At 45.9% G+C, this 27,590-nt stretch overlaps 1 protein-coding gene across 5 annotated transcripts in view; it reads left to right on the top strand.

Annotated features, from left to right (window-relative positions):
* Positions 1 to 27,590, top strand: part of CCDC158 (coiled-coil domain containing 158) — a 77,408-nt gene that overhangs the window by 3,122 nt on the left and 46,696 nt on the right. For 2 of the 5 annotated variants that reach the window (XM_087874862.1, XM_087874860.1), the window contains exons 1-10: positions 144 to 507; positions 5,040 to 5,076; positions 5,616 to 5,731; positions 7,031 to 7,278; positions 10,651 to 10,760; positions 12,493 to 12,820; positions 13,657 to 13,733; positions 16,502 to 16,612; positions 18,902 to 19,016; positions 23,863 to 24,060. In XM_087874862.1, coding sequence (XP_087730988.1) covers positions 5,051 to 5,076; positions 5,616 to 5,731; positions 7,031 to 7,278; positions 10,651 to 10,760; positions 12,493 to 12,820; positions 13,657 to 13,733; positions 16,502 to 16,612; positions 18,902 to 19,016; positions 23,863 to 24,060 — 1,329 coding nt within the window. In that variant the 5' untranslated portion in view covers positions 144 to 507; positions 5,040 to 5,050. Of the gene's footprint in view, positions 1 to 143; positions 610 to 5,039; positions 5,077 to 5,615; positions 5,732 to 7,030; positions 7,279 to 10,650; positions 10,761 to 12,492; positions 12,821 to 13,656; positions 13,734 to 16,501; positions 16,613 to 18,901; positions 19,017 to 23,862; positions 24,061 to 27,590 lie in introns of those variants that run through there. The other 3 variants (XM_087874863.1, XM_087874861.1, XM_034431237.3) reach the window with 2 other exon arrangements.

Below are 27,590 nucleotides of genomic sequence, written 5' to 3'. Positions count from 1 at the left end.
CTGTACGGTTTCTCCTTTCTCATTCTTGGCCTTCAAGCCAAGCCCCTTGCAGTTCCACCTCCCAACAGCAGAGGCCACTGTGGTTCCACAGGCCGCTGGTGATCTGTCCAGTCTATTTCTTAGCCCACTGGTCCTTCTCAGGTGAGTTGCCAGGGGGCGGGGCAACCTGCAGCAGGTGGGACACACCTTGGGCCTCGGGGAGCAGGCGCTCCCCAGCGTCCCCCGTACCCTTGTGCTTTTGAGGCTGCCCATTCTCTGGCTGTGTTGAAGGGAGATGCTTTCAAGGTGGGGCAGCCCAGCCTCACCTGGATGCCATGGGTAGCCCAAGTCACCCCCCAGGATCGGAGACCGATTGAGCCCTTTGAAGGGGTTGGACCCCCACGGTGCCATCCAGGCCTGGCAGACTGCTCCAGCAGATGGGTGAAGCTTCCCAGGCACCCCAGCTGTCTTAGCAGGGGAAGCCCCGAAGGGCTCCTAACTGGGGTTTGATCCGACCGATTGCCCTCCGTAAGTCGGGATTTTGTACAAGATCCTTGTTTCCCTATTATTACGAATACACTTGAATTAGTGGAGCAAAGCGAACCGAGCAAAATTCATATATCGCAGATGGTACGGTTTGTTTTTTGTTTTTTTTAAAAAAAATTGATATTCATTACCATGATGAGTACAAGGAGTTCATGAAGGAGAAAATATATCTAGGGAAAAGAGAAAAAAAACAACGAAGGTATAATTATATCCTTCAATGAATCCTTAGATCCTAAATTGATCCCTTCATCTAGATATTGCTCCATCTTCTTATTTTTAGAATAATAAGACCTTCTGAAGCAGGTGTGTCCAATCTACAGCCCATGGGGTACATTTGGCCCCGAACAGTAGTATGGCCCCATATGATCGTATAAAATAAATAAATATAGGAAGGAAGGAAGTTTGCTATTTATACAGTATAGTATAGTATAGTATAGTATAGTATAGTATAGTATAGTATAGTATAGTATATTTATTATATTATATTTATTATATATTTATATATACATCAACTATATTTTATATGCGGCCCAGTGCAGCCCAGGCAAGCCGAAAGGTTGGATAACCACTCTGATTGATGAAAAACACACAAATAAGGATATTCTTAACATCAGAATCAGTTTCTTTCCCTCTTAGTTCTCTTACCTAAGCTCTAAGCTCCTGTTATGAATAACTCAATGTCTCAGAGGCTTTGATTGATTCACAAAAAAAGCCAGTGTCATTTTGCTTTAGCTGCATTTGGATCCCAGCTTACGAGGTTAACTTACAATTTGGTCTGTTGTGCGAAGCTAAAGAATTGAGCAGAATAAAAGTAAGCGTACCATGAGATTAAAATTGTGAGGTACAACAGCTGCCCAGAGTCACCTTATGGGGGAGAAGGATGACATAAACAAACAAACAAACAAACAAACAAACAAACAAACAAACACAAAGGGGAATCCGGAATCATTGCCAATCTTCCTTCTAGCACCCAACACCAAGACGATACCACCTCAAAACAGGTGCACCTATTTCTTGCTAATAGGTGATGCCTTGAAAACCGACTTTCTGAAATTAGAAGCAGCCTTCAAATGAGTAGACTAACCTGTTCATACATCCAGATAGCAGCTAACCAGTTGGTCAAAATCTCAACCATTTCTGCTACCTCTTTAGATATGAACTTCTGGGGTCACTTTTTCCCTCCTTAACCAACGCCATTCACCTCCTATTGTTCAATTGCCATTTTCAACTATTATTATTATTATTGTGGTCGTTGTTGATTTATTTAAATTTATTATAGCCTCCACTCCCATAGATTCTGGGCGCTTAACAAATACAATGAAAAAACTGTCATTTCTTTCTTGTTTCTTATCTCCCGGCTTTTATAAGTAGGAAGGATATGTACAGGTAGTCCTCGATTTACGACCACAACGGAGCCCAACATTTCTGTTGCTAAGCGAGACGGTGGTTAAATGAATTTGTCCCATTTTACGACCTTTCTTGCCGCAGTCGTAAAGTGAATCACTACAGTTATTTAATTAATGACACGGTCCTTAAGTGCATCTGGCTTCCCCATCGACTTTACTGATCAGAAGGTCGCAAAAGGGAATCACGTGATTCTGGGACACTGCAACCGTCATAAATATGAGTCAGTTGCCAAGCTTCTGAATTTTGATCACGTGACCAGGAGGGTGGGGCAACGGTCGTAAGTGTGCAAACTGATCATAAGTCAATTTTTTTCAGTGCCATTGTAACTTGGAATGGTCACTAAATGAACTGTCGTAAGTCAAGCACTACCTAACCCTAGGCAATGATGTGAATATTCATATATATAAGCGAGCATAAGCTAGGAAAAGACAGCCAACACAGAGCCTTTCTATTGCAAGCTGCCGAATTAATGATTAAAAGATTGCTTGAAAGTTTAATGGTTAATGATTGTTCTGCTATAACACAGAGATGCTTAAAAGTGTAAGGAATTCTTGTAAATTTCCAGTGATGCCTCTGGATTACAGGCATACCTCGTTTTATCTTGCCAATTTGCTTCATTGTGCTTCAGAGAGCAAAAAGATTGCAACTCGCTGAAAACTCAGATGACGATTAGCTTTTTTTTAGCAGAATTATTTAATTAAGGCATTTACATTGTCTTTTTAGGAGTGGTGCAGTGGCTTAGAGGTGGAGCTCTCACCCTCATAATCAGGAGGCTGTGAGTTCGATCCTAGGTAGAGGCGGATATTTCTCTCTCTAGGCACACTGAGAATATATCTGCTGAACAAAACTCTGGATTGGCGACAGGAAAGGCATCCGGCTATTAAAACACTCTGCTAGCTCCATTCAGTTGCCCAGATTCCATCTTGCAAGGGATTATGGGGTCGTTAAATGAAGATGATTGACATTGTCTTTTTAGATAGCACACTTAATTGCCGTGGTGGTGCAGTGGTTAGAATGCAGGACTCTGCCCGCTGTCAGGAGTTCGATCCTGATGGGACTCGAGGTTGACTCAGCCGTCCCATCCTTCTGAGGTCAGTAAAGTGAGGAGCCAGATTGTCGGGGACAAAATGCTGATTTTGTAAACCGCCCAGAGAGTGCTCTAAAGCACCATGGAGGGGTTTATAAGTCTTAAGTGCTATTGCTATTGCTAATTAATTGGAGCCTAGGGTAAACATAACTTTTATATGCACTGGGAAGCTCCAACATTTTTTTGTGGTTCGCATTGTTACAATATTCGCTTTATTTTGGGGATCTGGACCTGAATGTTGTAAGCCGCCTTGAGATGAGATGGGTGGCAAAGAAATTTAATGAATAAACAAATAACCCCCCATATCGCTGAGATTTACCTGTAGTCCCTGGGATTCATCTCTGTGATAAATCTTCTAGGTTGCTCCCAGGACTTGATAGCATTGCTTTTAAAAGTAAAAAAAAAAAAGCCTCTGACGATCGCGCTGCTCAGCTGGGATCATCAGAGGCTTTTTTTTAACCTTTTAAAAGCATTTCTTCAGCTGAAGAGGTTGTAAAAAAATGTTTTTAAAAGGCTCTGACGATCCCAGCTGAGTTGCCTGAAATGCTTTTAAAAGTAAAAAAAAAAAAGCCTCTGATGATCGCGCGGCTCAGCTGGGCATGGTGGGGGGGGCGTGTCAGGGATTTTTGCTACCGGTTCTCCGAACCACCCGTCACCATCACTACCGGATCGGGCAATCCGGTCCGAACCGGGAGCATTTCACCCCTGGTTGTAAATTGAGGACTATTGTGTGTATTTATGCAATTGGAAAATTCAGATCCATCTTATATAAGCGTACGATTGAACCAAATGACTTTATATTTACGAGGTTACCTTAGATCAGGTCAGATCTGCTTGTGGTTTAAAATAACTTAGAAGTTCTTTTCATATGCAGTTATTCTGGTTCTGGCAAAAATTAATGTTTAGAGATGTTAATTATATAATGCAACCATTTTCTCCCTCTGCAAATTAGAATGTATGATTTAGGAGCCCCTAAGAACTTCATTTCAGTCATTTCACCCCTGCTGCTGCGGCTCCCTGTCACTCAAAATATGCATCACAACCGCCAATATGCGACACCCGCCAGCATACGATTTATTGAGCTTTTCAACCCCTGGTAGGCCAACCATGGATAAATCCAAGAAAAGAAAAGTTTCAGAAGAAAACAGAATGCTTAACTCAACTACATATGCTAGTTTTATGGCCGCTCAAGAAATAGTCAGGCATTTCTCCAAACTACTCAAAATTTCCGCTACCGGTTCTCCAGAACTGGTCAGAACCTGCTGAAACCCACCTCTGCTATGTATGGAAAATGCCAAGTCTATAATCATTTGGAACCATGCAAATGATTGGCAGAAATACAGGAACTGTGCTAAATTCTGGTGCCTGTGTTTTTGTTGTCTGTATATCTCTATATTTTAGATTATAGTGGGACTTGAGTGATTGAACATCTCTCTATGTCTTTAAAAACTCAACCTTCCTGGAGAAAGAAATTCTCTGGTTCAATCCCTCTCAACCGTGACAACTTTAAGAGGTGTGGACTTCAACTCCCAGAATTCTTCAGCAAGCGTGGCCAGCTGGAGAATTCTGGGAGTTGAAGTCCACAGGTCTTAAAGTTGCCAAGATTGGAGACCCCTGGTTTAGTCTGTATACTTCCATTTGCACCCCAGCAGGAACGAAAAACCCAATTATAATTAAGTCAAGTTAAATTTTTGTGTCAGATCTTAGTTCCTGGGGGATAGAGTTAGGGTTAGGCTTCTTCTGGGAAGCCCTTGTCTATTTCCTTATACAGGTAATCCTCGATTTACGACCACAATTGAGCCCAACATTTATGTTGCTAAGTGAGACATTAGTTAATAGCAATAGCATTTAGACTTATACACCGCTTCATAGTCTCTAAGCGGTTTTACAGAGTCAGCATATTGCCCCCAACAATCTAATATACCGTGAACGACAAGTATTGTAATTTTCTTTTTATTTGTCAAAACATTTATGAACTTGATTTGTAATGTTGCAATAAAATAATTGTTATTTTTTGCAGGTTTTAGAAGAATGAGTAAGAATATTAATGAGCTAAGGTAGTACCCGCTTTTATACTATTACAGACATTTCAATTGGGATATTATTATAATAATAAAATATTTTCTCTGAATAAGTGTTATTAGCATTTCTCTGAACCATACGAAACCTCTGGACATGTTTTAAGCGTTAAAGGCATTGATGCTTTTCACTTTCACTTTACCTTTAGGAAATGTGTTACCAATATAGTAGGGCTGTGCCCATTTTGGAAATTATTCAGAAGGATTCATTCAGAATTGGAATTTGCATGAACATAGCACCTCTCTGTTGATGATTAAAGCAGCCACATTCATTCTTAGACTTTTTTAAAAAAAAGATGTAGTTGCTTTAATAAGTCAAACCATTAAAGCACCTGTGTCTTTAACACAAAACAGTCACAACTCTTTTTTCCAGTCTTAGGTAGAAGTTTGGGGGGAAAAGACACAGTTGCTTTAATAAGGAGCAAAGAGGTGCTGGGCCAGTATAACTTAAATCAATTCTGAAGAATGCACAGTGCTAGAATCCAGTTCCATTTACGATCTACCATTTAATTGTTCAGGCAAGCCTTACAGAAAAAAACACAAGAAACCTTGAAGCTCCAGGAAGAAGCAGCCAAGTTATCTTCAGAATCCACTGCACGTCGAGAAGGAAGGTCCTCTCCTTCCAGTATCATAGGTATGTTTAATTAGCACGTATGCAAATCATACTTGGCTTGTTTTTTTCTGCAGGTGGACCCAAAATATTTTCAGATTTGCTGTGGCCAAAACCTGGCTCACCTAAAGCAACCCAATCGTTTTGAAGGTACAACATTATTTTATCTGCCTGCATAGAGTATATACTGGATTGCTAGCAAAGTTTTGGTATTTTGCTGAGCAGTCCTGAGCCATAGCAGAACCAGAGCTTATACAGGTGGTCCTCGACTTACGACCACAATTGAGCCCAGATTTGATGTTGCCAAGCAAGAAATTTGTTAAGTGAGTTTTGCCCAGTGGTGAAATCCAAATCCAAATCCAAATCCAACCGGTTCTGTGGGCGTGGCTTGGTGGGCGTGGCTTCAGTGGTGGGTTTCAAAATTTTTTACTACCGGTTCTGTGGGTGTGGCTTGGTGGGCGTGGTAGGAGAAGGATACTGTAAAATCTCCATTCCCACGCCGCTCCAGGGGAAGGATACTGTAAGATCTCCATTCCCACCCCGCTCCAGGGGAAGGATACTGTAAAGTCTCCATTCCCACCCCACTCCAAGGGAAGGATACTGTAAAATTCCCATTTCCCCCCGATCAGCTGGGACTCAGGAGGCAGAGAATAGATGGGGGCGGGGCAAGAGGTGGCATTTACCGGTTCTCTGAACTACTCAAAATTTCCACTACCAGTTCTCTAGAACTGGTCAGAACCTGCTGAAATCCACCTCTGCATGGCTTGGTGGGCGTGGCAGGGGAAGAGTATTTCAAAATCCCCATTCCCATCCCACTCTGGGGCCAGCCAGAGGTGGTATTTGCCGGTTCTCCAAACTGCTCAAAATTTCCCCTACTGGTTCTCCAGAACCTGTCAGAACCTGCTGGATTTATGAAAGTTGTTAAGTGAATGGCTGCACTTGTTAAATTAATGACGCACAGATGCACAGCGGAGCTGAACTGGGGGGCCGGCTCGCGTGCCATCAGAGAGGGCGCTGCGTGAGACCTCTGGCACACGCGCCATAGGTTGGCATTATGGCCCTATCTTATCAGGTGTCATGGTTGTGACTACCGATTGGAGAAGTCAGCAAATCACTTTTATTTTTCATTTCTTCATTAAATTTATATGCTGCCTATCTGACCGTTGGAGCGACTGTGCGGCATACAGAATAATAATTAAGAAGATAAAATATAAAAACAGTTAATGAGAATTGAACAGAGGTTTGCATTTCCCCCCCCACCATTATATTATTCTGTGTTTTCTTCAATTACTGTCAAATTCTTGGTCCATCTGTGTGTTTTAGGGGTCCCCACGATGGCCAGCCCAAAACCATCGTCAAGTTCAACCAAGCACAGCAGTACGGTCCTAGACAGCACCTCATACAATTTTCCTAGTTCACACAGTAGTCCTCCAAAGAGCCTTTCTTCCAAATATGAATCGGAGAGCGGGAGTCACAAAAAATCAGTAATCTTTTCTGGAAAAGAGCAGGTGGAGACCATCCTGGAAGAATATGCAGAGCAAGTGAGGGACTTGCAGAAGAAGCTAAGTGAAGTAAGTATCAAGTTTGTCCTGAATTTTATTTCATTTTTTAAATTTTATTTGTTTATTAAATTCATAAGGCTGCCCATCTAGCTCTTTTGGGGCGACTCTGTACAGTTACCTGCATGGGTAGTCCTCGATTTACAACCATTCGTTTAGCGACCGTTTGAAGTTACAGTGGCACTGAAAAGCATGGCACTTGAGACCTGTTTTCACACTTACGACCGTCGCAACATCCTCAGGGGTCCTGTGATCAAAATTCGGACGCTTGACAACTGACATGTATTTATGATGGTTGCAGTGTTGTGGGGTCATGTGATCTCCCTTTGTGACCTCTTGTGACAAGCAAAGTCATTGGGGAAGCCAGATTCACTTAGCAACCATGTTACTAACGTCAGTGATTCACTTAACTGCGGCAAGGAAGGTTGTAAAATGGGGCAAAATTAACTTAACCACCATCTTGCTTTTTAGGGATAGAAATTTTGGGCTCAGTTGTGGTCACAGGTCGAGGACTACCTGTACCTGAATATTCTCAGGCAACTAGAGAGAACAGATGTTACTGTCCAGGCTGGGACGTTTATATAGAAATAGCACTTAGACTTATATACCGCTTCATAGTGCTTTAAGCGGTTTAAAGAGTAAGTCTATTGCCCCCAACAATCTGGGTCCTCATTTTACCCACCTCGGAAGGATTGAAGGCTAAGTCAACTTTGAGCCAGTGAGATTCAATCTGCCAAACTGCAGCTAACAGTCAGCTGAAGTAGCCTGCAGTACTGCACTCTAACCACTGCATCACCTCAGGGTGCAGGTGTCAGGTTTCGAGGTCGTCTCAAATAAATTGCATTTCAAACAAAGCCTTTGAAGTAAAACTCCCATTTATTAAGCACGACATTCTGAACCCAACTCCAATTGCAGCCAACACTGACTTTCAGACCCAAAACCCTCCCTTTCCGTTCCCCTGCACTCATTGGCCATCCTCCAAGTCACTCTACCCCTAATCTACAGCTAAAGCTCAAAGGAATTTCCCCCCTCCCATCCCATCTCCTAGGGGATATTATCTCCAGGGAAAATAAGTAGGTGAAAAGTCAAACGTCCCTTTCCAGATGCCTCCGCTTCTTCTTCTTATGTCAGCACTAGAGTAAATGCAGCTTGAAGTGCTGACAGCAGGGTTCCAAGGAATACCCCTAACAAAATAAAGCTCTGAGGCCTGAGGTTCCTTAAAGTTCCAATTTATTAGAGATGTCATGTTGGCACATCTAAAAAAACCCGAATCTGAAAGCTTCCAGGTTTTCCACACTCAGCTGACAGTTCACAGCCGTGCCCCACACCCACAAGTTCGTCACATTGTCCAATCAACTCTTCACACTCAACTGGATACAATCTTCAGGCAGTCTCCATCAGATGCAGGCAAAAGTCCTTGAATACCGAATGTTGTTGTGACTAACTTTCTACCGCTCCAGCAACAACCCCCTCCCAACTTCCCCATCCAAAATATGTGGCAGTTAAGAAGCAAAAAAGAAAATTGTCTTCCACAACTGACAGAACTGCAGCTAGCAGTCAGCTGAAGTAGCCCGCAGTACTTCACTCTAACCACTGCGCCACCTCGGTATGTTATAAAAAGGGGGGAAAACACCAGGAAAAACAGAAAAGTCACTGCAGTTTAACATCTGGGCCAAGAAAAGCTGAATTCTGCTGCATATAGATTAGGCCATACTATGTTTAATCTGCCTTCTTTGTTTCGCTTCTGCTATTGTGGGGAGAAACTGCAACTCGAAGATGGATAGCTTTGCAGTCTGCCAATTAAAACAAAAAGTATCTTTCCTCCTTAATAGATTTTTTTTTTGGTGGTTAGAAAAAAAAACACGTAAGTATAAAAAAAACAGTCATGTCAGCTGCCACTTTATGTTTGCCTGTGCTTGGTTGCCATGTAGTGACAGACTGCCATGAAACGTGGGGAAGGGAAAAGAAGTGGGAAATGCTTGGGGAAATGAAAGTAAGGGCTGTATCTTCTCAAGATGTTGCTTCAAGGCAGTGGTGGGTTGTCCCCGGTTTGGACCGGTTCGCAAGAACCGGTAGTAAAACTGGCGGGAGGCTCCGCCCACTGACCCTGGACGTCATCAGAAGTGATCTGCACTGACCATTATGAAAATGTCTTGCCGGGACCTGATTGATGATACGGGGGTGGGCAATGAGAGGTAATTAAGGGAGGGAAAAGTAGAATTCAGGGATTTGGCTGCACAATTCTCAGTTTTGACTTTGCAATATTGCAATACATATGATCTCTAATACATTATACCTTTCTCAAGAAATGGAGCCAAGAATCATTTCTATTTAGAGATTTACTTATTTTTCGTAGTATAAGATGCTCTGGAGTATAAGATGCACATCAGTTTTTGGTGAGGAAAACAAGAAAAAAAAAATCTGCTTCTGCCTACCAGCATCCATCGGTATTCATCTGGCTAGCGTCCTTGCAGCAAACAGCAAACAGCCTGGTTAGCTTCAGCATGTTATCGCAGCCTGATTCAGCACGAGCAGCTGATTGGCGGTTGAATCGGCCTTCTGGAATACCGCCAATCAGCTGTTCCAGGCTGTGGGGATTGCCACAGCCCATCACTACCTCACCGTGTCACATTTTTGGCCTCCTCACATTGCATTTTTAGCCTCCGCATGCTCCATTTTAGACCTCTTCCAGGTTGCCGAGATCACCACAGCACATCGCCACCGACTGCTGCCTCCGTGTGTCGCATTTTCAGCCTCTGTGCATCGTGTTTTCAGCCTCCACACGCCCCATTTTTGGCCTCTGTGCGTCGCATTTTTGGCCCATTCCAAGTGGCTGGGATTTCTCCTGCCACCACTGCCGATCCCCGCCACCTGGAATGGGCCAAAAACATGATGCGCAGAGGCCAAAAATGGGGCATGAGGAGGCCAAAAACACGAAGTGCGGAGGCAGCAATCGGCAGCGAAGTGCTGTGGCGATCCCAGCAGCCTGGAACGGGTCTAAAATGGGGCATGCGGAGACTGAAAACAGCCGAAGGGTGGGGGCCAGCGGATGGGTGGGGCTTCAGCAACATTTGCTGTATAAGACGCGCAGACATTTCCACCCACATTTGTGGGGGGAGAGTATATCTTATACTATGAAAAATATGGTAAGTAGTGGCAGGTCTGACAGATCATGTCACTTATTTCAGTGCCGTTGTAACTTCAGTCACTAAACAAATGGTTGTAAGTTGAGGACTACCTGTAGCAGGAAAGCTCCAAGTGAATTCGTTTCCTAAGGAATGCTTTCTTTCCATTGCTGTGTTCCAGAAAATCTCTCCCCTGCTTCTGTCTCTGCGGTTTGCCCCATTCCCCCAGCATTTAATTGCCTCATTTCATCTCCTGTAGAACACAGAACAACACGAGCAACAGAAATTCGCTTTACGGCAATCAATTATTGAGCTGCAGACGAGTCTGGAAAACGCAATGAGAGAGAAAGAATCCCTTAGTGAATTAAGGTGAGTCCCCTCATAGCCTGAACCAAACAGAGTCACCAATCCTAGGTCCATTTTTTTTTTTTTAAATTTGATTTATATGCCGCCCTTCTCCGGAGACTCAGGGCAGCTTACAATGCGCTAAGCAATAGCCTTCATCCTTTTATATATTTATACAAAGTCAGCTTATTGCCCCCACAACTGGGTCCTCAATTTACCTACCTTAGAAAGGATGGAAGGTTGAGTCAACCTTGAGCCTGGCAAGTTCGCCATTTTTCTTGGCGATTACTTTTTTCTGGGTTGGCTCCAAAATGATTTAAGTGGGAAATGATTTCAAAGGCAGCTGAGTCTTTCTTTCTAACTCGCTGTCAACTGTCCAGTTGGCGAATCCAGAAAAAGAAACTCCTGGGACATTATTTTACCAAGAGTACAAACTTTACTGAACAAATCACATTAGCACAGAAGGAGCAAAACCAGCTCTGGGTTTCCCATGCAAAAGCAAGCATACCATTCATTCCCCCTTTTCCCCACAGACCACCCATAGTCCATTACATCCACCAATCCCTTCAGTTCATTTTGTTATGGGAACCGGCTGGCCGTGCTGGGACATCTGCTCGGGCTGTCTTTGAGGGGGCACCAATGTCTTATAGGAACCAGGGGTGGAATTCAGCTGGTTTGGACTGGTTCTGCCGAATTGGTAATTGCAAGGACTGGTTGACCCCAGTCACCCTGCCCCTCCCCTCCCAGGAGTCTCCACACAGCCCGTTTTAGATGCCAGGTAAATGCAGGGCCTGCGCGGAGGCTCTGGGAGGGCGAAAACGGGCCTACCGGAACTCCAGAAACGGGCCCATTTCCAGCCTTCTGAGAGCCTCCGGAGCCTGGGGGAGGCTGTTTTCGCCGTCCTGGAGGCTCGAGTGAAGCATCCGGAGCCTGAGGAGGGCAAAATATGGGCCTACCGGAAGTACCGGAAGTCTGGAAACGGGCCTGTTTCTGGCCTCCAGAAGGGAGAGGCCATTTTTGCCCTCCTGGAGGCTTGAGGAAAGCCGCCGGAGCCCCTGGTCCTTCTTTTCATTCAACTAGACATACCCAGGGTGGGATTCAGCCGGTTTGGACCAGTTCGCGTGAACCAGATGCTAATTTTATATCTGGTTCACCGAACCGGTAGTTGCAAGGACTGGCTGATCCCGGCCACCCTGCCCCTCCCCTCTCAGGAGTCTCCACACAGCCCGTTTTGGATGCCAGGTAAATGCAGCGCCCGCGCGGAGGCTCTGGGAGGGTGAAAAATGGGCCTACCGGAACTCCAGAAATAGGCCCATTTCCAGCCTCCGGAGGGCCTCTGGAGCCTGGGGGAATCTGTTTTCGAACTCCTGGAGGCTTGCGAGAAGCCTCCAGAGCCTGGGGAGGCCGAAAAACGGGCCTCCCAGAAGTTCTGGAAATGGGCCTGTTTCTGGCCTCAGAGGGCCTCCGGAGGGCCTCCGGAGCCTGGGGGAGGCATTTTTTCCCTCCCGGAGGCTTGAGGAAAGCCTCCAGAGCTACCCGCCGTGGTGCAGGAGGTTGAGTAGGCCACGCCCACTATGGCCACGCCCACCCAGCAATCGGGCAGAGAACCGGTTGCTAAAATTTTTGAATCCTACCCCTGGACGTACCCAATTCCTTCCAACGTTCTTTGTATGTTTTAACCTCCAGCCCCTCTAATCATCTTCGTTTCTCTTCTCTTTTTTGGGGGGGGTTGGGTTCTTTCTTTCCCGATCAATAGACGAAAGGAATCTCACTCGCAAGAAGGTCACAATAGCAGGCTGAGAGCCACGGTGGATGAGTTGAAGACGGCCAGCCAGCTTCAGGAGGAAATGCTGAAGGAATCCAGTAGCCAGATTGACTATTTGAAAAAGTTGGTCCAGGGCCATGACGACGTATTCGAACAGCTCCGCGGTCTTCTCCTGCACTACGAAGGGGGTCCAGACCAGAAGTCGTATGGATATGAAAGCATTGCCAGCGTCCGCGTCTCCTACCTGCCCACTGCTTTCGCCAGGATTCTCCAGGACTTCGAAGCAGAGGTGTTGCGTTTGAAATCCAAGTTTGTCCCAGTACGTGATTTTTCCTCTTAAGTTGCTTATCTTCACTCCAAATTTGGAAATGTACAGGCAGTCCTCGACTTAACGACCGCAACGGATCCCAACATTATTGTTGCTGTGCGAAACAGTTGTTAAGTGAATTTGTCCCATTTTATGACCGTTGTTGCTGGGAAACTGCTCTCAGCTTATGGCCACGATTGAGCCCAACATTTCTGCTTCTAAGCGAGACAGTTGTTAAGTGAATTTTGCCCCGTTTGCCACTTGCAGTTGTTAAGTTAGGAACCACGGTTGTTAAATGAATCTGGCTTATCCTATTGACTTTGCTTGTCAGAAGGTCGCAAAAGGGGACCAGATAACCTTGTGACGCTACAACGGTCATAAATATGAGTCAGTTTCCAAGCATCTGAATTTTGATCACATCACCATAGGGATGCCGCAACGGTCATAAGTGTGAAAAATGGTCCTAAGTCACTTTTTTCAGTGCCATTGTAACTTCAAACGGTCACTAAATGAACTGTTGTAAGCCGAGGACCACCTGTAGTCAGAGAAAACAGGAGTAAGGGACTGTCTTATGCTATCTTATGGAAATGTAGATGGAATTCCTCAAAAACATGTTATCAGCCCTGGCAGTAGGATGAAGTAATATTTACTTGAAGATTATTGTCAATGTAAGGGTAAAAATAGATACTCAGCAAACTTGAGGCTATTCCTCTTATTTGTCTTAGCACCATGTTTTAGAAATGGCCACAGTGCTCTGACTACTGAGGAAACTTCTTTGTCGTTTGCACTATATAGTTCCTTGCATTAGAATAATTTTTAATTAACCATAATTTGTGACATTTTATCAGCTGGAAGACCAAATAGATATGATGCAAAGAGAATCACAGTCGAAAACCGAAATTTTGCTTCAGCAACATCAGGACAGGTACGCCGTTTCCGGTTCCTTCATTTTAAACATTATTTTAGATTATTTTCATGTCATTCATCAAGAAAGTTCCCACAGCAGATTACAGATAGTCCTTGATTTACAACCACAATGGGGTGCAGAAGTTCCATTTCCAAGAAAGTGATTAAGTTATTAAATGCGCTGTGTGTCATGCCCCCGTCGGAGTCTGAATCTGAGACGGAAGACAACAGCTGACAGAGAGCGGGAGAGTGGCTCTGTTGGCTATGGAGGAAACTGGAGAAGGTAAAGCCAGGCTGGGCAGAGCAGAGGAGAGGTAGAACAAGGGAGAGGGGGTTCAGATGAAGACCAAGGCCCACCCCCACCTCATCCTAGGGCATGCAGGGAAGAATGCAAAAGAGAGCAACTTGGGTTGCGTGGCTTACGAGGAAGGAAAGGGCCCTGATTCCCTTCACAAGGCACACCTGGGGATGGAGTTTAAAGGAGGGGCAGTTGGAAGGGGGGTTTGTCGGGAACAAATGCTGAATTCATCTAGTGTCGAGAGTTGTGGCCTGCATTCCTGGCATTCCTCCTGACTGTTTGAATTAATGCCGTGCTTCTGTGTGCTTATCTTGTCTTGCTGGAATTATTTCCGTGAATTCTTTGCTTTTGGGACTCCTTATCTTGCCTTGCTGGAGTGATTGACTTGCAGTCATTCTGCTTACAGCATTTGGACTGGAGTATCTGCAGCCAGAAGCTGCTGCAGGTTTGTGGGAGAGCTTTTCTCCAGGCAAGAGTGTAAACGGGACGTTGGGGGCAAAGTTGGTGCCAATAAAGGAACTCATAACAGTTCTCTGGCTGTGTTGCCTTTGTGCCATGCCCTGGGTCATCACACTGTGCCTGATTTTGTAACCTTTTTTCCCCACGATTGTTAAGTGAATCACTGCAATTGGCCCCACTGTCATTAAGCAAACTTAACTTCCTCCATTGACTCTGCTTGTCAGAAGCTGGATGGGAAGGTCACAAAAAGGGATCATGTGACCCTGGGACAGTGCAGCTGTCATAAATACGTGCCAGTTGCCGAGCATCCAAATTTTGATTATATGACTGTGGGGGTGCTGCCATGGTCATAAGTGCAAGGACTGATCATTCATCCCTTTTTTCAATGCCGTTGTAACTTCAAAGGGTCACTAAAGGAACGGTTGTAAATTGAGGACCTGTATTAGGAGAAACAAAATGTTTCACACACACACAGAGAGAGAAATGAAATCTGATGCAGTAGGTCAAAGCAGACTAAAACAAAAAAAGTTAAAGCTTTACAAAACAGAGAAAAACAGAAACACAGAAAGTTGATCTATGGCTAGAAGAGGTTTTAATCCATTGTTAGCAAAAGCAGCATGAAATTTAAAATGTTTTTTTTTTTTTAATTGTTGGTGGGAGGATAATTAGAAAAAAACCTGAAGGAACGGGTCTTGAAAAAGTTCAGTACTGCTCCTGAGAAAGGTCTCATAGAAGCCAATCTAACCCCCATAAAAAATCAAGAAGTTCATCAAAAATAAAGCGGTATCAGTGGAAGTGTGTCGTAAAAGATGCTCAGTTCCTAGGTTGCTTAATAAAATTAAGAACCAGAGGTTTCCCTAAAAATACTGCTTCCGAATAATTATTCTAGTGAAGGCACGTACATCAGCCATTCATTGTTACAAGAGAAAGGAAGAAGGAAGAGTTTAGAACAGTGATGGCGAAACTTTTCGGCACCAAGTGTGCAAACTGGAACGTACGTGCATCAGTGATGGGCTGCTACCGGTTCTCCCCAGTTTGGGAGAGCCGGTAGCGGAAATCTTGATGTGAGAGCAAACCGGTTCGCTCCGACCATCAGCTGGGCCCTCCCGCCCACCCCCGTGATATACTTACCTGTATTCCTTCATTTTTAGCCCAGCTGTAAGGCACAGCAGAGCGGATTGCCATGCCTCAGCTGTACTGAAATTCAACACGCTTGCGCGAAGCCGATCGCACGCAAAGCCACCACTGGCGTGCATGCATGTGCATGTGCGTGCGCCGGAGCGCTGGAAACCCAAAGACCAGCTGGCTGGGATTTATGCACGCCAGCCAGCTGGTTTTCACGCATGCCAGAGCACCGGAAATTCGAAGACCAGCTGGGTGGCGCATGCATGACTGTTTTTTGGGCGTTTTTTGGGCCATTTTCAGGCCGTTTTCCAATGCTCCGGCACCTATAAAGACCAACTGGCTGGCGAGCATGTACGTGCTGGAAACCAGAAGAGCAGCTGGTGACGGTGCGCGTGCCCATAGAGAGGGCTCCGCGTGCAACCTCTGGCACGCGTGCCATAGGTTCGCAATCATGAGTTTAGAACCGTGATGGCGAACCTATGGCACGAGTGCCACAAGTGGCACGCAGAGCCCTCTCTGCAGGCACGCCAGCTGTCACCCCATCCCAGTTCCACCACCTTCCGCCGGCCAGCTGGTCTTTGGGTCTCTGCCACGCATGCATGTGGGGGGCACATGCGGGGGGCACAGGTTGATGCAGGAGGCTTGCCAGGCCCAAAACGGGGCACAGGCCCCCCTTTTTGGGCCTGGAAAGCCTCCTGCACCAACCTGGAAGCCAAAACGGGGTGCAAGGGATGGGGCACATGTGCGGGGGGCGCATGCACGGCCCTCCCCGCATGCGTAGGGGACATACGCATATGCGGGGGGCGGGGCACATGCTTGATGAGAGGTAATTGGCCCATTAGACCACGGATGCCTTATCGCTATTCCTTTATTGTATGTGTGTGTCTGGTTTTTTTTAATAACAGTGTTGAGAGGCTGATCGGTGAACATGAGCAGGATCTGGAAGTACTGAGGGAGGCAGCGAAGGCTTCCCACAGCCACGCCAACAATATTCAAAGCCAGATGGAAATCATTCAGTACGTAATACTCTTCCGAAGGGCGTCCCAGCAAATGTTCCCGAGTAACGTTTCATGAAACTCGGCAGTTTTAAGACCTGTGGACTTCAACTCCCAGAATTCCCCAGACAGCACATCTAAAGCAAATGCCCCAAAGCAGGGGTGGGCTTCAAAAATTTTAGCAAGCGGTTCTCTGCCCGGTTGTTGAGTGGGCGTGGCCAGGGTGGGCGTGGCCTAGTCGGCGTCCTGCACCACAGTGTGGGGTGGTGCGTTTTTGCCCTCCCCAGGCTCCGGAGGCTTTCCTCAAGCCTCTGGGAGGACAAAAACAGTCTCCACAGGCTCCAGAGGCCCTCTGGAGGCCAGAAACGGGCCCAGCCCTCCTGAACTTCCGGTAGACCCGTTTTTCGCCCTCCCCGAGCCTCCACACGCAGCCTGCACTTACCTGCATCCAAAACAGGCCACCTGGGACTACTGTGAGGGGCAGGGCAGGGTGGGTGGGGCGGGGCAGGACCAGCCAGGAGTGGGATTTGGGGGTTTTCCGAACTGCACAGAGTCTTAGCTAGAGGTTCTCCCGAGCCCCCAGCGGCCCACCCCTGCCTCAAAGGTGCTTTTTCCAAAAGGCAACTGGACTTTCTTGTTGGTTTTTTTTTTTCATTTGAAAACGTTTTTGCTTCTCATCCAAGAAGCTCATCCAAGAAGGCCAAAAAAAATGCAAGAAACTCTAGTTGTCTTTTTGGGGAAAGCACCTTCGGGATAACCATGACCTGGATGATTAACAATCTCCATAGACATCAGCTGACACCCACTACTGCAACGCTCTCTACATGGGGTTCCCCTTGAGGAGCACCCGGAGGCTCCAACTGGCGCAGAGTGCGGCCGCGCGGGTGGTTATGGGAGCAACGTGGCGCTCCCATGTAACACCTCTCCTGCGCGAGCTGCACTGGCTCCCGGTGGTCTTCCCGGTGCGCTTCAAGGTTTTGGTTACCACCTTTAGAGCGCTCCATGGCTTAGGAACTGGTTATTTAGGGGACCGCCTGCTGCCGCAAACGGCCTCCCACCGGCCGGTACGCTCTCACAGAGAGGGACTCCTCCGGGTGCCGTCGGCCAAACAATGTCGGCTGGCGGCCCCCAGGGGGAGAGCCTTCTCTGTGGTGGCACCTACTATCTGGAACGAGTTCCCCCCAGAGATACGGAGGATCCCGGATCTACGCACCTTCCGCCGCACTCTTAAGACCTTTTTATTTCACCAGGCGGACCTGGCCTAACCTTTCCCATTCTTTTTTAATGTAAATTTTAATGTAAATTTTAATTTGTTCTTAACCTGGGGTTTTAAATTTGTCTTGGGCTAAATTGATTTAATTCGATTTTACTTCTGCTCTTAATTTTTGTATTCTATGTGTTTTATTCTGTGCCTGTTCACCGCCCTGAGTCCTTCGGGAGTAGGGCAGTATACAAATTAAATAAAATGAAAATGAAAATGTCCACCGGAACTCTTGTTTCAGGAATTCCAGCCAAAGAATTAAAGAGAGAGCCTTTAGCAGAGCACGGTGACCTAACCTTCCTTCTGGTGCTTTGTCCCATGCCCCTGGCCCTCGGAGGCAGAGAAGACACAATGCACAATGGCCTGTACGGATGGACAAACCTGTTTCCACCTCCCTCTCCCCAAAAATTTATCCGGCTCTTCAAATTGCACATCTAATATTCATTTGTGATGACTGCAAAACTGCAGGAGTGGTGCGGTGGCCCAGATGTGGGGCTCTGAGTTTGATCCTAGGTAGAGGCAGATATATTTCTCTCTCTGGGCCAGTGGTGGGTTGCCCCTGGTTCAGACCGGTTCGCATGAACCGGTAGTAAAACCAGCGGGAGGCTCCGCCCACTGACCTGGACGTCATCATAGGCAATCTGCACATGCAGATCGTCTATCATGTGATCTGCATGTGCATCATTTACTACCGGTTCGTGGGCACAATGCGAACCGGTAGTGAAGGTAAGTAGAACCCACCCCTGCTCTGAGCACACTGAGAATATATCTGCTGAACAAAAACTCCGCATTGGTGACAGGAAGGGCATCCAGCCAGTAAAACACTCTGCTAGCTCCATTCAGTTGCCCAGACTCCACCCCGCAAGGCATTATGGGGTCGTTAAAAGATGATGGTGATGATACCTGCAAAACTGCATTTTTGGCAGTGATTTGTCACGTCTCATTGTCTGCTTAGATTTCAAGCATCATTCTCACCTTTATAACTACACTGTCTGCTCCTGAATATTTTAGATTCTCATTTGGGTTTAATTTCCTCTCTTTATTCTCAGAGAACAAGCCAAAAATCAGAAATCTTTGTATTTGCGCCAAATCAGTCAGCTGGAAGGCACAATTTCTCAATTGCGCTCTGAGCTACGGGAAGCCATGAGGTTGTCCCAGGATAAGGTGAGTGTGAGAGTGTTGGTGACCTTTGAAATCTGGGCGAAATTGACCTTGGCGATTGTAAACGCAGCTCATTTCCTGACTACAGGTAGTCCTCGACTTACAACAATTCATTTAGTGACCGTTCAAAGTTACGACGACTCTGGAAAAAAAGTGACTTATGACTGTTTTTCACACTTAGGACCGTTGCAAGCATCCCCGTTGGTCACACGATCAAAATTCAGACGCTTGGCAACTGACTCATATTTATGACAGTTGCAGCGTCCCCTTTTGTGACCTTCCGGCAAGCAAAGTCAATTGGGAAGCCGGATTCCCCATACAACGTAACAGCTGCAGCGATTCACTTAACAACCAGGGTGAGAAAGGTCATAAAGTGGGACAAAATTCACTTTACCACTGTCTCGCTTAGCGACATAAAAGACATCAAAGACCGCAGTATAGAGGTGTATTTGAGTGGTGCAGTGGCCTAGAGGTGAAGCTCTCGCCTCACAATCAGAAGGCTGTGAGTTCGATCCTAGGTAGAGGCAGATATTTCTCTCTCTGGGCACGATGAAAATGTATCTGCTGAATATAACTCCGCATTGGCAACAGGAAGGGCATCTGGCCAGGAAACACTCTGCTAGCTCCATTCAGTTGCCTAGACTCCACCCCGCAAGGAATAATGGGGTTGTTAAAAGAAGATGATTCCACACATTATAAAAACTATAGGTTGAAGGTTTAAAAAACTCCCAAGTTGTACTTGATTTGTGATGTCTTCATGGATGTGGACAACTATGCAGAAGTAATTTGCCACTGCTGCCTTCTAGGATATTTTTTCCTGGTGGTCTCCCAGCCAGCTCTTAAACTAGATCTGGCCAGGCTTAGCTTTTTCAACTCAACGAAGCCCAGTTAAGCGTTGCCACCTTCTTGAGCTAGGCTACAAAGTTGTTCTGTCCCCGTACCACGCACACACCCAACCAGCCAGCCGAGGGTTAAATAAACTCTTCAAACACTCAACGTCAGTGATGAGGAACTTGGCAGCAACTCCGTGGCTGCCTGCCAAGAACTTTTACTCCGATAACACAGACAAAAATACACACAGTTTGAATAGTCCAGTTTGTAATTAAATCCACAGCAAATAGGTGTTGTGTCCGAAGGTGCAAAGTGCCTCGCCAGAGATTAGCTTTGTCCGTCACAGAGTCCGAATGGCCACCACACTCCCTTTTATAGCCTGTGGGGTGTGGTCCAGTGACTCAGCTTAATCTCTGGCACGCCTCCTTTTCTGCTGCTCACGCTTGTCTCTCCGACGCTGGCGTGGGTCCAACCACAATGTTTCTTCGTCACTATCCGACAGCTCAGAAACACCTGGCTCCTGGCCAATCTCTTCTCCTTCGGGAGACACCTGAGGCATTGCCAGAGAGGAGGGTCCTGGAGAGAGAGGCCTGACCGTCTCCTCTCCTTCATGTTCGGAGCCTTCTTCCTCCGATAAGATAGGCTCGGAGGACAGAGCCACAACAAAAGTGAAGTAAAAAAAAAAACAAAACCCAAAAGACTGACATTCTTAGCAACCTGCATTCTGTGCCGCCTCCGAGGGTCGTTTCTGAGTGTGTTTTTGTATTAATGCTTTAGATAGAAGATCTGGAGAAGCAGCTGCACCTGGTTCACTCTGAGATGACTGAAGCTCAGATTGAAAGGGATCAATACAGCCAAGAAACTGGAAACTTAGATGATGAGGTTCAGCAATTGTTGGTAGGAATCTGGCACAGGTCACAGCTTCAATTGAAAAATGGCTTTTGCGAATCTCGGGGTTCATAATCGAGCTAAGTCGGTCAAATTCCATGACTTTATGAGGAGCTCAGGCCATTAGATCGTACAGTAGAAAACCAAACTCATCTTCATGATAATGCCATACATGCATACTTTCAACTTCATTGGGACTGACTCTTGAGCCCCTCACAGCCTACTGACTAAGTGTCAGTGGGATGTAGGTAAAGAGTTGCAAATTTATCCCACCCCCACCCCTTCCTTCATCACATTGCTTGTGTAGGGTTGCCAGGTCTGCTTGCAAAAATAGCGGACAAGCGGGGGGGGGGGTGTTAAGTAGTAAAAAAATAAAAAAAAAGTTTACAATTAAATTTTATATTTTCTTACAAACAATTTACAGTAGGCCGTCATATTTGTTCTGTTGGTTTCGTTGTTGGTAATCCATGCAAAAGTAGCTTCCCAGTCTTTGGTGTATTTGCACACTCCTCTCTTTCGTTTTAAAGAATTTGAAATCTCGCTGCTGTCACTCTCATCACTCGATGTCATTTTAGGTCAGTCGACACAAGCTACAATACATTTTAAAAATGTGAACTGTACATAATTTTATAATATATTTTTATTTTAATCTCGTCATTAATTTTTTCGGAGAATCGAGTTCAATGGATATTCGATCTTTGTCTCATTCTAACTTATGAAAAAAAAGACAAAGCGCGATTCTCCTTATTCTCTTAGACTGTACAGCTTTAGATTACGTACCATTTCATCATAAAGCTTTTGAATAAAAAAAATGTCCACTATTTTGTGAAAAAAAATAGTGAACATAATGTGAAAAAAGCGGACTGTCCGCTCAAATAGTGGACACCTGGCAACTCTATGCTTGTGGCCTAAGACAAGGGTGGGCAATTGTGGCTCTTTTACAACCTGTGGACTTCAACTCCCAGAATTCCTGAGACAGCTGGGAGTTGAAGTCCACAGGTTGTAAAAGAGCCACAATTGCCCACCCCTGGCCTAAGAGATTACGAATCTAGAGTTGTATGCTGCCCATCTCACCAAAGGCAACTCTTTGGTACAATGTAGCTACTTAACTACTTTATTTATCTCTATAGAGGCTGTTGTTAAATAAATCTTATTTGGTGTTAGTTGTTCAATGTTGGGAGCATATCTTCTAACATAGTTAAAAGGATTAAAAAACACTATCAGGTCCAATGAGAGAAATATTGAGAATATTTCAAGTTTATAAAGTGATTTTGGGACAAGGACTTAGCTGTATTCAATCCATCAGAGAGAGAGAGAGAGAGAGAGAGAGGGAGGGAGGGAGGGAGGGACGGAAGGGAGGGAGGGAGGGAGGGAGGGAGGGAGGGAGGGAAGGGTTGGACTAAATGACCTACAAGATCCCTTCCAACTCTGTTAATCTGTAAAAAAAAAACAAGAAAGGAAAGAAAGAAAAAGGAAGGAAGAGAGAGAAAGAGAAAGGAAGGAAGGAAGGAAAGGAAGGAAGGAAGGAAGGAAGGAAGGAAGGAAGGAAGGAAGGAAGGAAGGAAGGAAGGAAGGTCAGCCAGCAGTCTGAAGCAGAAGCTCGATTCGGGACCTGAAAAAGGAAGATGGTAAAAGAGATGAGCAGCAAGAGAGAAAGAAACCTGTTCTCTTTACATCTTTTGCATTTTTCCTGCTTGAAAACGTCTTTTCTCACTTTTTTTTGCTGCTAACCGTTGTTTATTGTTATTTTCACTACGGAAAAAGGCATAAAAATTTAAGCGATGCCGTTCAATCCAATCTCACACTGAGGTTATCGCTTCAGAACCATCATTTTGGAGATAAGAGGAGGACCCTCGGGAGAAAAAAGGCATTTTGTGCCTTTTGTCCCAAGAAACCCCCATGTTTCTGGAGTTACCAGCTAAACAATTTCTGCCTCCCAGACTAGGCAGATATTTTGCTTAAGTACCGGTAGATTGTAAATCGTACTAATTTTTCCTTTGAGCTTTATTTCATTTTACCGAGCTTAACTTGAGCGTGGAAAATGTTTAGTTTGTTTAGGATCGGCTGCTCCTGGATTACAGGTAACCCTCTGCTTAACGACATTTCATTCAGTGACATTCACAGTTACGACGGTGCTGGAAAAAAGTGACTCGTGACCGTTTTTCACAGTTAAGACCGTTGCAGCGTCCCCATAGACACGTGATCAAAATTCAGCCGCTTGGCAACGGATTCATATTTATGACAGTTGCAGTGTCCCGGACTCATGTGATCAGGGTTTTTTTGCGACGTTTTGACAAGCAAAGTCAATGGGGAAGCGGGATTCACTTAACAACCGTGTGACTAATTTAACAACGGCAGATGTCTATGGAGATTCTCAGTCCTCCAGGTTATTGTTGTCCCAAAAGTGCTTTCTTTTTTCAAGAGGCAACTGGACTAGGGGGTGAAATCCAGCAGGTTCTGACAGCTTTTGGAGAACCAGTAGCGGAAATTTTAAGTAGTTTGGAGAATCTGCAAATACCACTTCTGGCTGGCCCCAGAGTGGGGTGGGAATGGGGATTTTGCAGTATCCTTCCCCTGGAGTGGGGTGGGAATGGAGATTTTGCAGTATCCTTCCCCTGCCACGCCTACCAAGCCACACCACACCACACCCACCAAGCCACTCCCACAGATCCGGTAGTAAAACAATTTGGATTTCACCACTGAACTGGACTTTCTGATTTTTCTTTGAAGACATTTCGCTTCTCATCCAAGAAGCTCCTTCAGCTTTTTCTTCCCTCAATCAGAGCTGAAGAAGTTTCTTGGATGAGAAGCGAAACGTCTTCAAAGAAAACACCAAAAAGTCCAGTTGCCTGTTGAAAAAAGCACCTTTGGGACTTAACAACAGCAGATTCACTTAACAACCATGTGCCTAATTTAACAATGGCAGATTCACTTAACAACTGTTGTAAACTGGGACAAAACTCACTTAACAAATGTCTCATTTAGCCAACAGAAATGTGAGGCTCAATTGGGGTCGTACGTCGAGGACTACCTGTACATCTTTCAGGCTTTATTTTTAAGAGTTTTATATTTTTTTCCTCAACGTTCAGAAACGATGAAGCTTTGGTTAACGCGTTGCCTTGCCTTGTAGGCTGAACTCCACAAGAAGGATGTAGAACTGAATCTGGAAAAGGAGCAGAATAAGAGGCTCTGGGATCGAGACACGGGGAGCAGCATCACCATCGACAATCTGCGGAGAGAGCTGGACAACAAAAACATGGAGCTGCAGCGCTTGGACTCCATCGTCCGGTCCTTGCAGATGGAGTGTGAAGGACAAGTTCAGCGTCAGGTCAGAAAAGGAAGAAGGTCCCACAAAATCCCACCTGATCTTGAGCCTTTCCCAAACTTCTAGAATACTTTATTTGGCCGAGCCATGATTAGACCCACAAGGAACTTTGTCTCTGGTGCAGAAGTTCTCAGTATATGCATGCAAAGCAACAAGAGTATTAATAATCATAATAACGATGCCAATAAGAAGTAGACAAGATGAGAAGGAGTAATACAGGTAGTCCTCGATTTACGACCACAACTTTGTTTCCCCCAAAATAAGACATCCCCTGATAATAAGCCCAATCGGGCTTTTGAGCGCATGGCAATAAGGCCAAGCGCTTATTTCAGGGTTCAAAAAAAATATAAGACAGGGTCTTATTTTCGGGGAAACACGGTATGTTGTTAAGTGAGACATTCGTTAAGTGAGTTTTGCCCCAGAGGAGGTAGTAGAAAAGATGAGAAGGATACTAGTAATAGAGGTAAGACTCCTTAATGGCAGGGGTCCCCAATCCGCGGTCCATGGATTGGCACCGGTCCACGGCATGCCGGAAACCGGTCCGCGCAAGCAAACGAAGCCCCATCCGCAGGATACAGGCATCACACAAAACCACGCCCCCTCCGGTCCGTGGAAAAATCTCTTTCCACGGAACTGGTCCCCGATGCCCAAAAGATTGAAGGCCTTATGTCTATGGAGATTCTCAGTCATCCAGGTCATTGTTGTCCCAAAGATGCTTTTTTTACAAGAGGCAACTGGTTTTTCAGGGGTTTTCTTTGAAGACGTTTCGCTTCTCCTCCAAGAAGCTTCTTCAGCTCTGACTAGGATGGTGGGGAAGGGAAGGATTTATACTTCTTGCAGACAGATGGTCATTTGCATCCTTTTTAGAGAGTCATTGAGATCACCTGGAGGTTTATCTGTGTCCTCAAGGTCACCTGAGTAGTGAAAATGGGTTTCAGCAGGTTCTGACCAGGGGTGGGTTCTAAATTTTTTTACTACTGGTTCTGTGGGCGTGGCTTATTTTGTGGGTGTGGCTTGGAGGTCATGTGACTAGGTGGGCGTGGCTAGCTGGTTAGAGCCATTTCTGGAAGATCCTCGCACTTACGACCAGTCCTCGCACTTACAACCCAGCTCATTTGTTTGCTTTTAACACTGATCAGCTGTAGGACGGCCCTTTGAAGCCCCGCGGCAAGAGTTTAAACAGTTTTTTTCCCTCTAGTCATCAGCTGGGACTCAGGAGGCAGCAATAGATTGCGGGTGGGACCAAATAAAAGATAAGAATAACATGGGGGGGGTGGGAGGGCGGGGGGGAGGAGAACTGGTTCGGTGACGTCATATCGTCACCGCTACCAGCTCGGCCGAACCGGACCAAACCAGGAGGAACCCACCACTGGTTCTGACCAGTTCTGGAGAACCGGTAGCGGAAATTTTGAGTAGTTCGGAGAACCGGTAAATACCGCCTCTGACTGGCCCTGTCCCCATCTAATCCCAGTTGATCGGGAGGAAATGAAGATTTTGCAACATCCTTCCCTCAGAGTGGGGAGGGAATGGAGATTTTACAGTATCCTTCCTCTGGAATAGAGATTTTACAGTATCCTTCCCCTGGAGTGGGGAGGGAATGGAGATTTTACAGTATCCTTCCCCTGCCACGCCCACCAAGCCATGCCACACCCACCAAGCCACACCCACAGAACCGGTAGTAAAAACATTTGAAACCCACCACTGATGCGGAGCCTTCTTGGAACTGCCGAAAGGACTGTGTTGTAGACTGGAGATAGATGATGTCGTATCTCTCCCCTTCTGTCGAGAGAGGCTGTTCAGTTTTGACATAAATGGCCTCTTTGGAGATTGGAGATTGTGGTGTTGTAGACTGGAGACAGACAGAGCTGAAGAAGCTTCTTGGATGAGAAGCGAAATGTCTTCAAAGAAAAACCTGAAAGTTTATTTGCCTCTTGAAAAAAATGCCTTGTGTGTTTTCATTCTCAATGACCTGCAGGGGGCAGCATCACTCCACAGTGGCAGCAAAAATACAGGTAGTCCGCTTACAATTGAGCCGCGGCATTTCTCTTGCTAGCTAAAACAACATTCGTTAAGTGAATTTTGCCCCATTTTATGACATTCCTTGCTACGGTTGTTAAGGGAATCGCTGCAGTTGTTAAGTTAATAGCATCGTTGTTAAGTGAATCTGGCTTTCCCATTGATTTGGCTTGCTGGAAGGTCGCAAAAGGGTGATTGCGTGACCCCAGGGACACTGCAACCGTCATAAATCTGAACTAGTTGCCACATGTCTGAATTTTGATCACGTGACCACCGGGATGCTGCAGCAGTCATAAAAATAACGTCCGTAAGTCCCTTTTTTCAGTGCCGTTGTAACTTTGAACGGTCACTAAATGAACTGTTAGAAGTCGAGGACTACCCGTGCTGGCATGCTAGGAGAATCAGGACGAGCCCTCCAGCACTTTTGCTAGCTTCCACGTTTATGAAAAGACATTCGGTGAGTTTTTGTGAGTTGGAAAAGATGCTACCAGTCCCCTGGTTATTAGTCAAATGCCAATTATGTACATAGCTGGAGAGGAAAGAATCGTGGCAGGGCCTTGATACATTCCCCAGTTGAAGGAGGATTTCAAATTTCAACGGGTGTCATTTCACAGACACACACAAATAAGGTTTAGTGCAGAACCTCATCCAGAGTAGAGAAATCATTAGGAAGTGGTGGTAGGATTGGGGAAATGAGGCTCCCTTGGTAATATGATCCAGAGCAATGGTGGGTTCCCCCGGTTCAGCCCGGTTCGGCCGAGCCGGTAGCGGTGATGATATGACATCACCGAACCGGTTCTCTTTTTCAGGAACTGCCCCCCCGACCCCCCACGTTATTATTACCTTTTATTTGGCCCCACCCCCAATCTATTGCTCACTCCCGAGTCCCAACTGATCGGCTAGAAGGAAAAAAACTGTTTAAACTCTTGCTACGGGGCTTCAGAGTGCCGCCCTATAGCTCATCAGTGTTAAAAGGCAGTGTGGTGGTAGACCAGTGCCTCCAAAAACGAATGAGTAGACCGGTGCCTCCAAAAACAAAATGAATAGATTGGTACAGCTCTGCAAGCAGTTAAAAGCCTGGTAGACCAGTACCTCTGCTAAATCCTAAAGAATTGTCACATGACCATCAAGCCACGCCCACAAAATAAGCCACGCCCACAGAACCGGTAGTAAAAAATGTTAGAACCCACCCCTGATCCAGAGACAATCTCTGAGCCTGCCCTACCTTGTTGCGCTTATTTTGGGGAGGAGAGTGGTTGAAAACAGATACAGATTAACAAGAGTTGGAAGGGATCTCGCAGGTCATCTAGTCCAACCCCCTGCCCAAGCAGGAGACCCTACACCAGTGATGGCGAACCTTTTTGCCAACAAATGCCGAAACAGGAGCGCACATGCGCACGCGCAGGAGCGCCAGAAACCGGAAGAACAGCTCTCCGGCGCGCACATGTAGGCACGCTGAAAACCGGAAGAGCAGCTGAGCTTCTGGTTGCGGTCACTTGGTCTTTCTGGCACACATG

This window comes from Pantherophis guttatus, chromosome 8, assembly GCF_059756535.1.
Source record: "Pantherophis guttatus breed Tessera chromosome 8, ASM5975653v1, whole genome shotgun sequence".
NCBI lineage: Eukaryota > Metazoa > Chordata > Lepidosauria > Squamata > Colubridae > Pantherophis > Pantherophis guttatus.
This window is presented reverse-complemented; position numbering and strand designations above follow the sequence as displayed.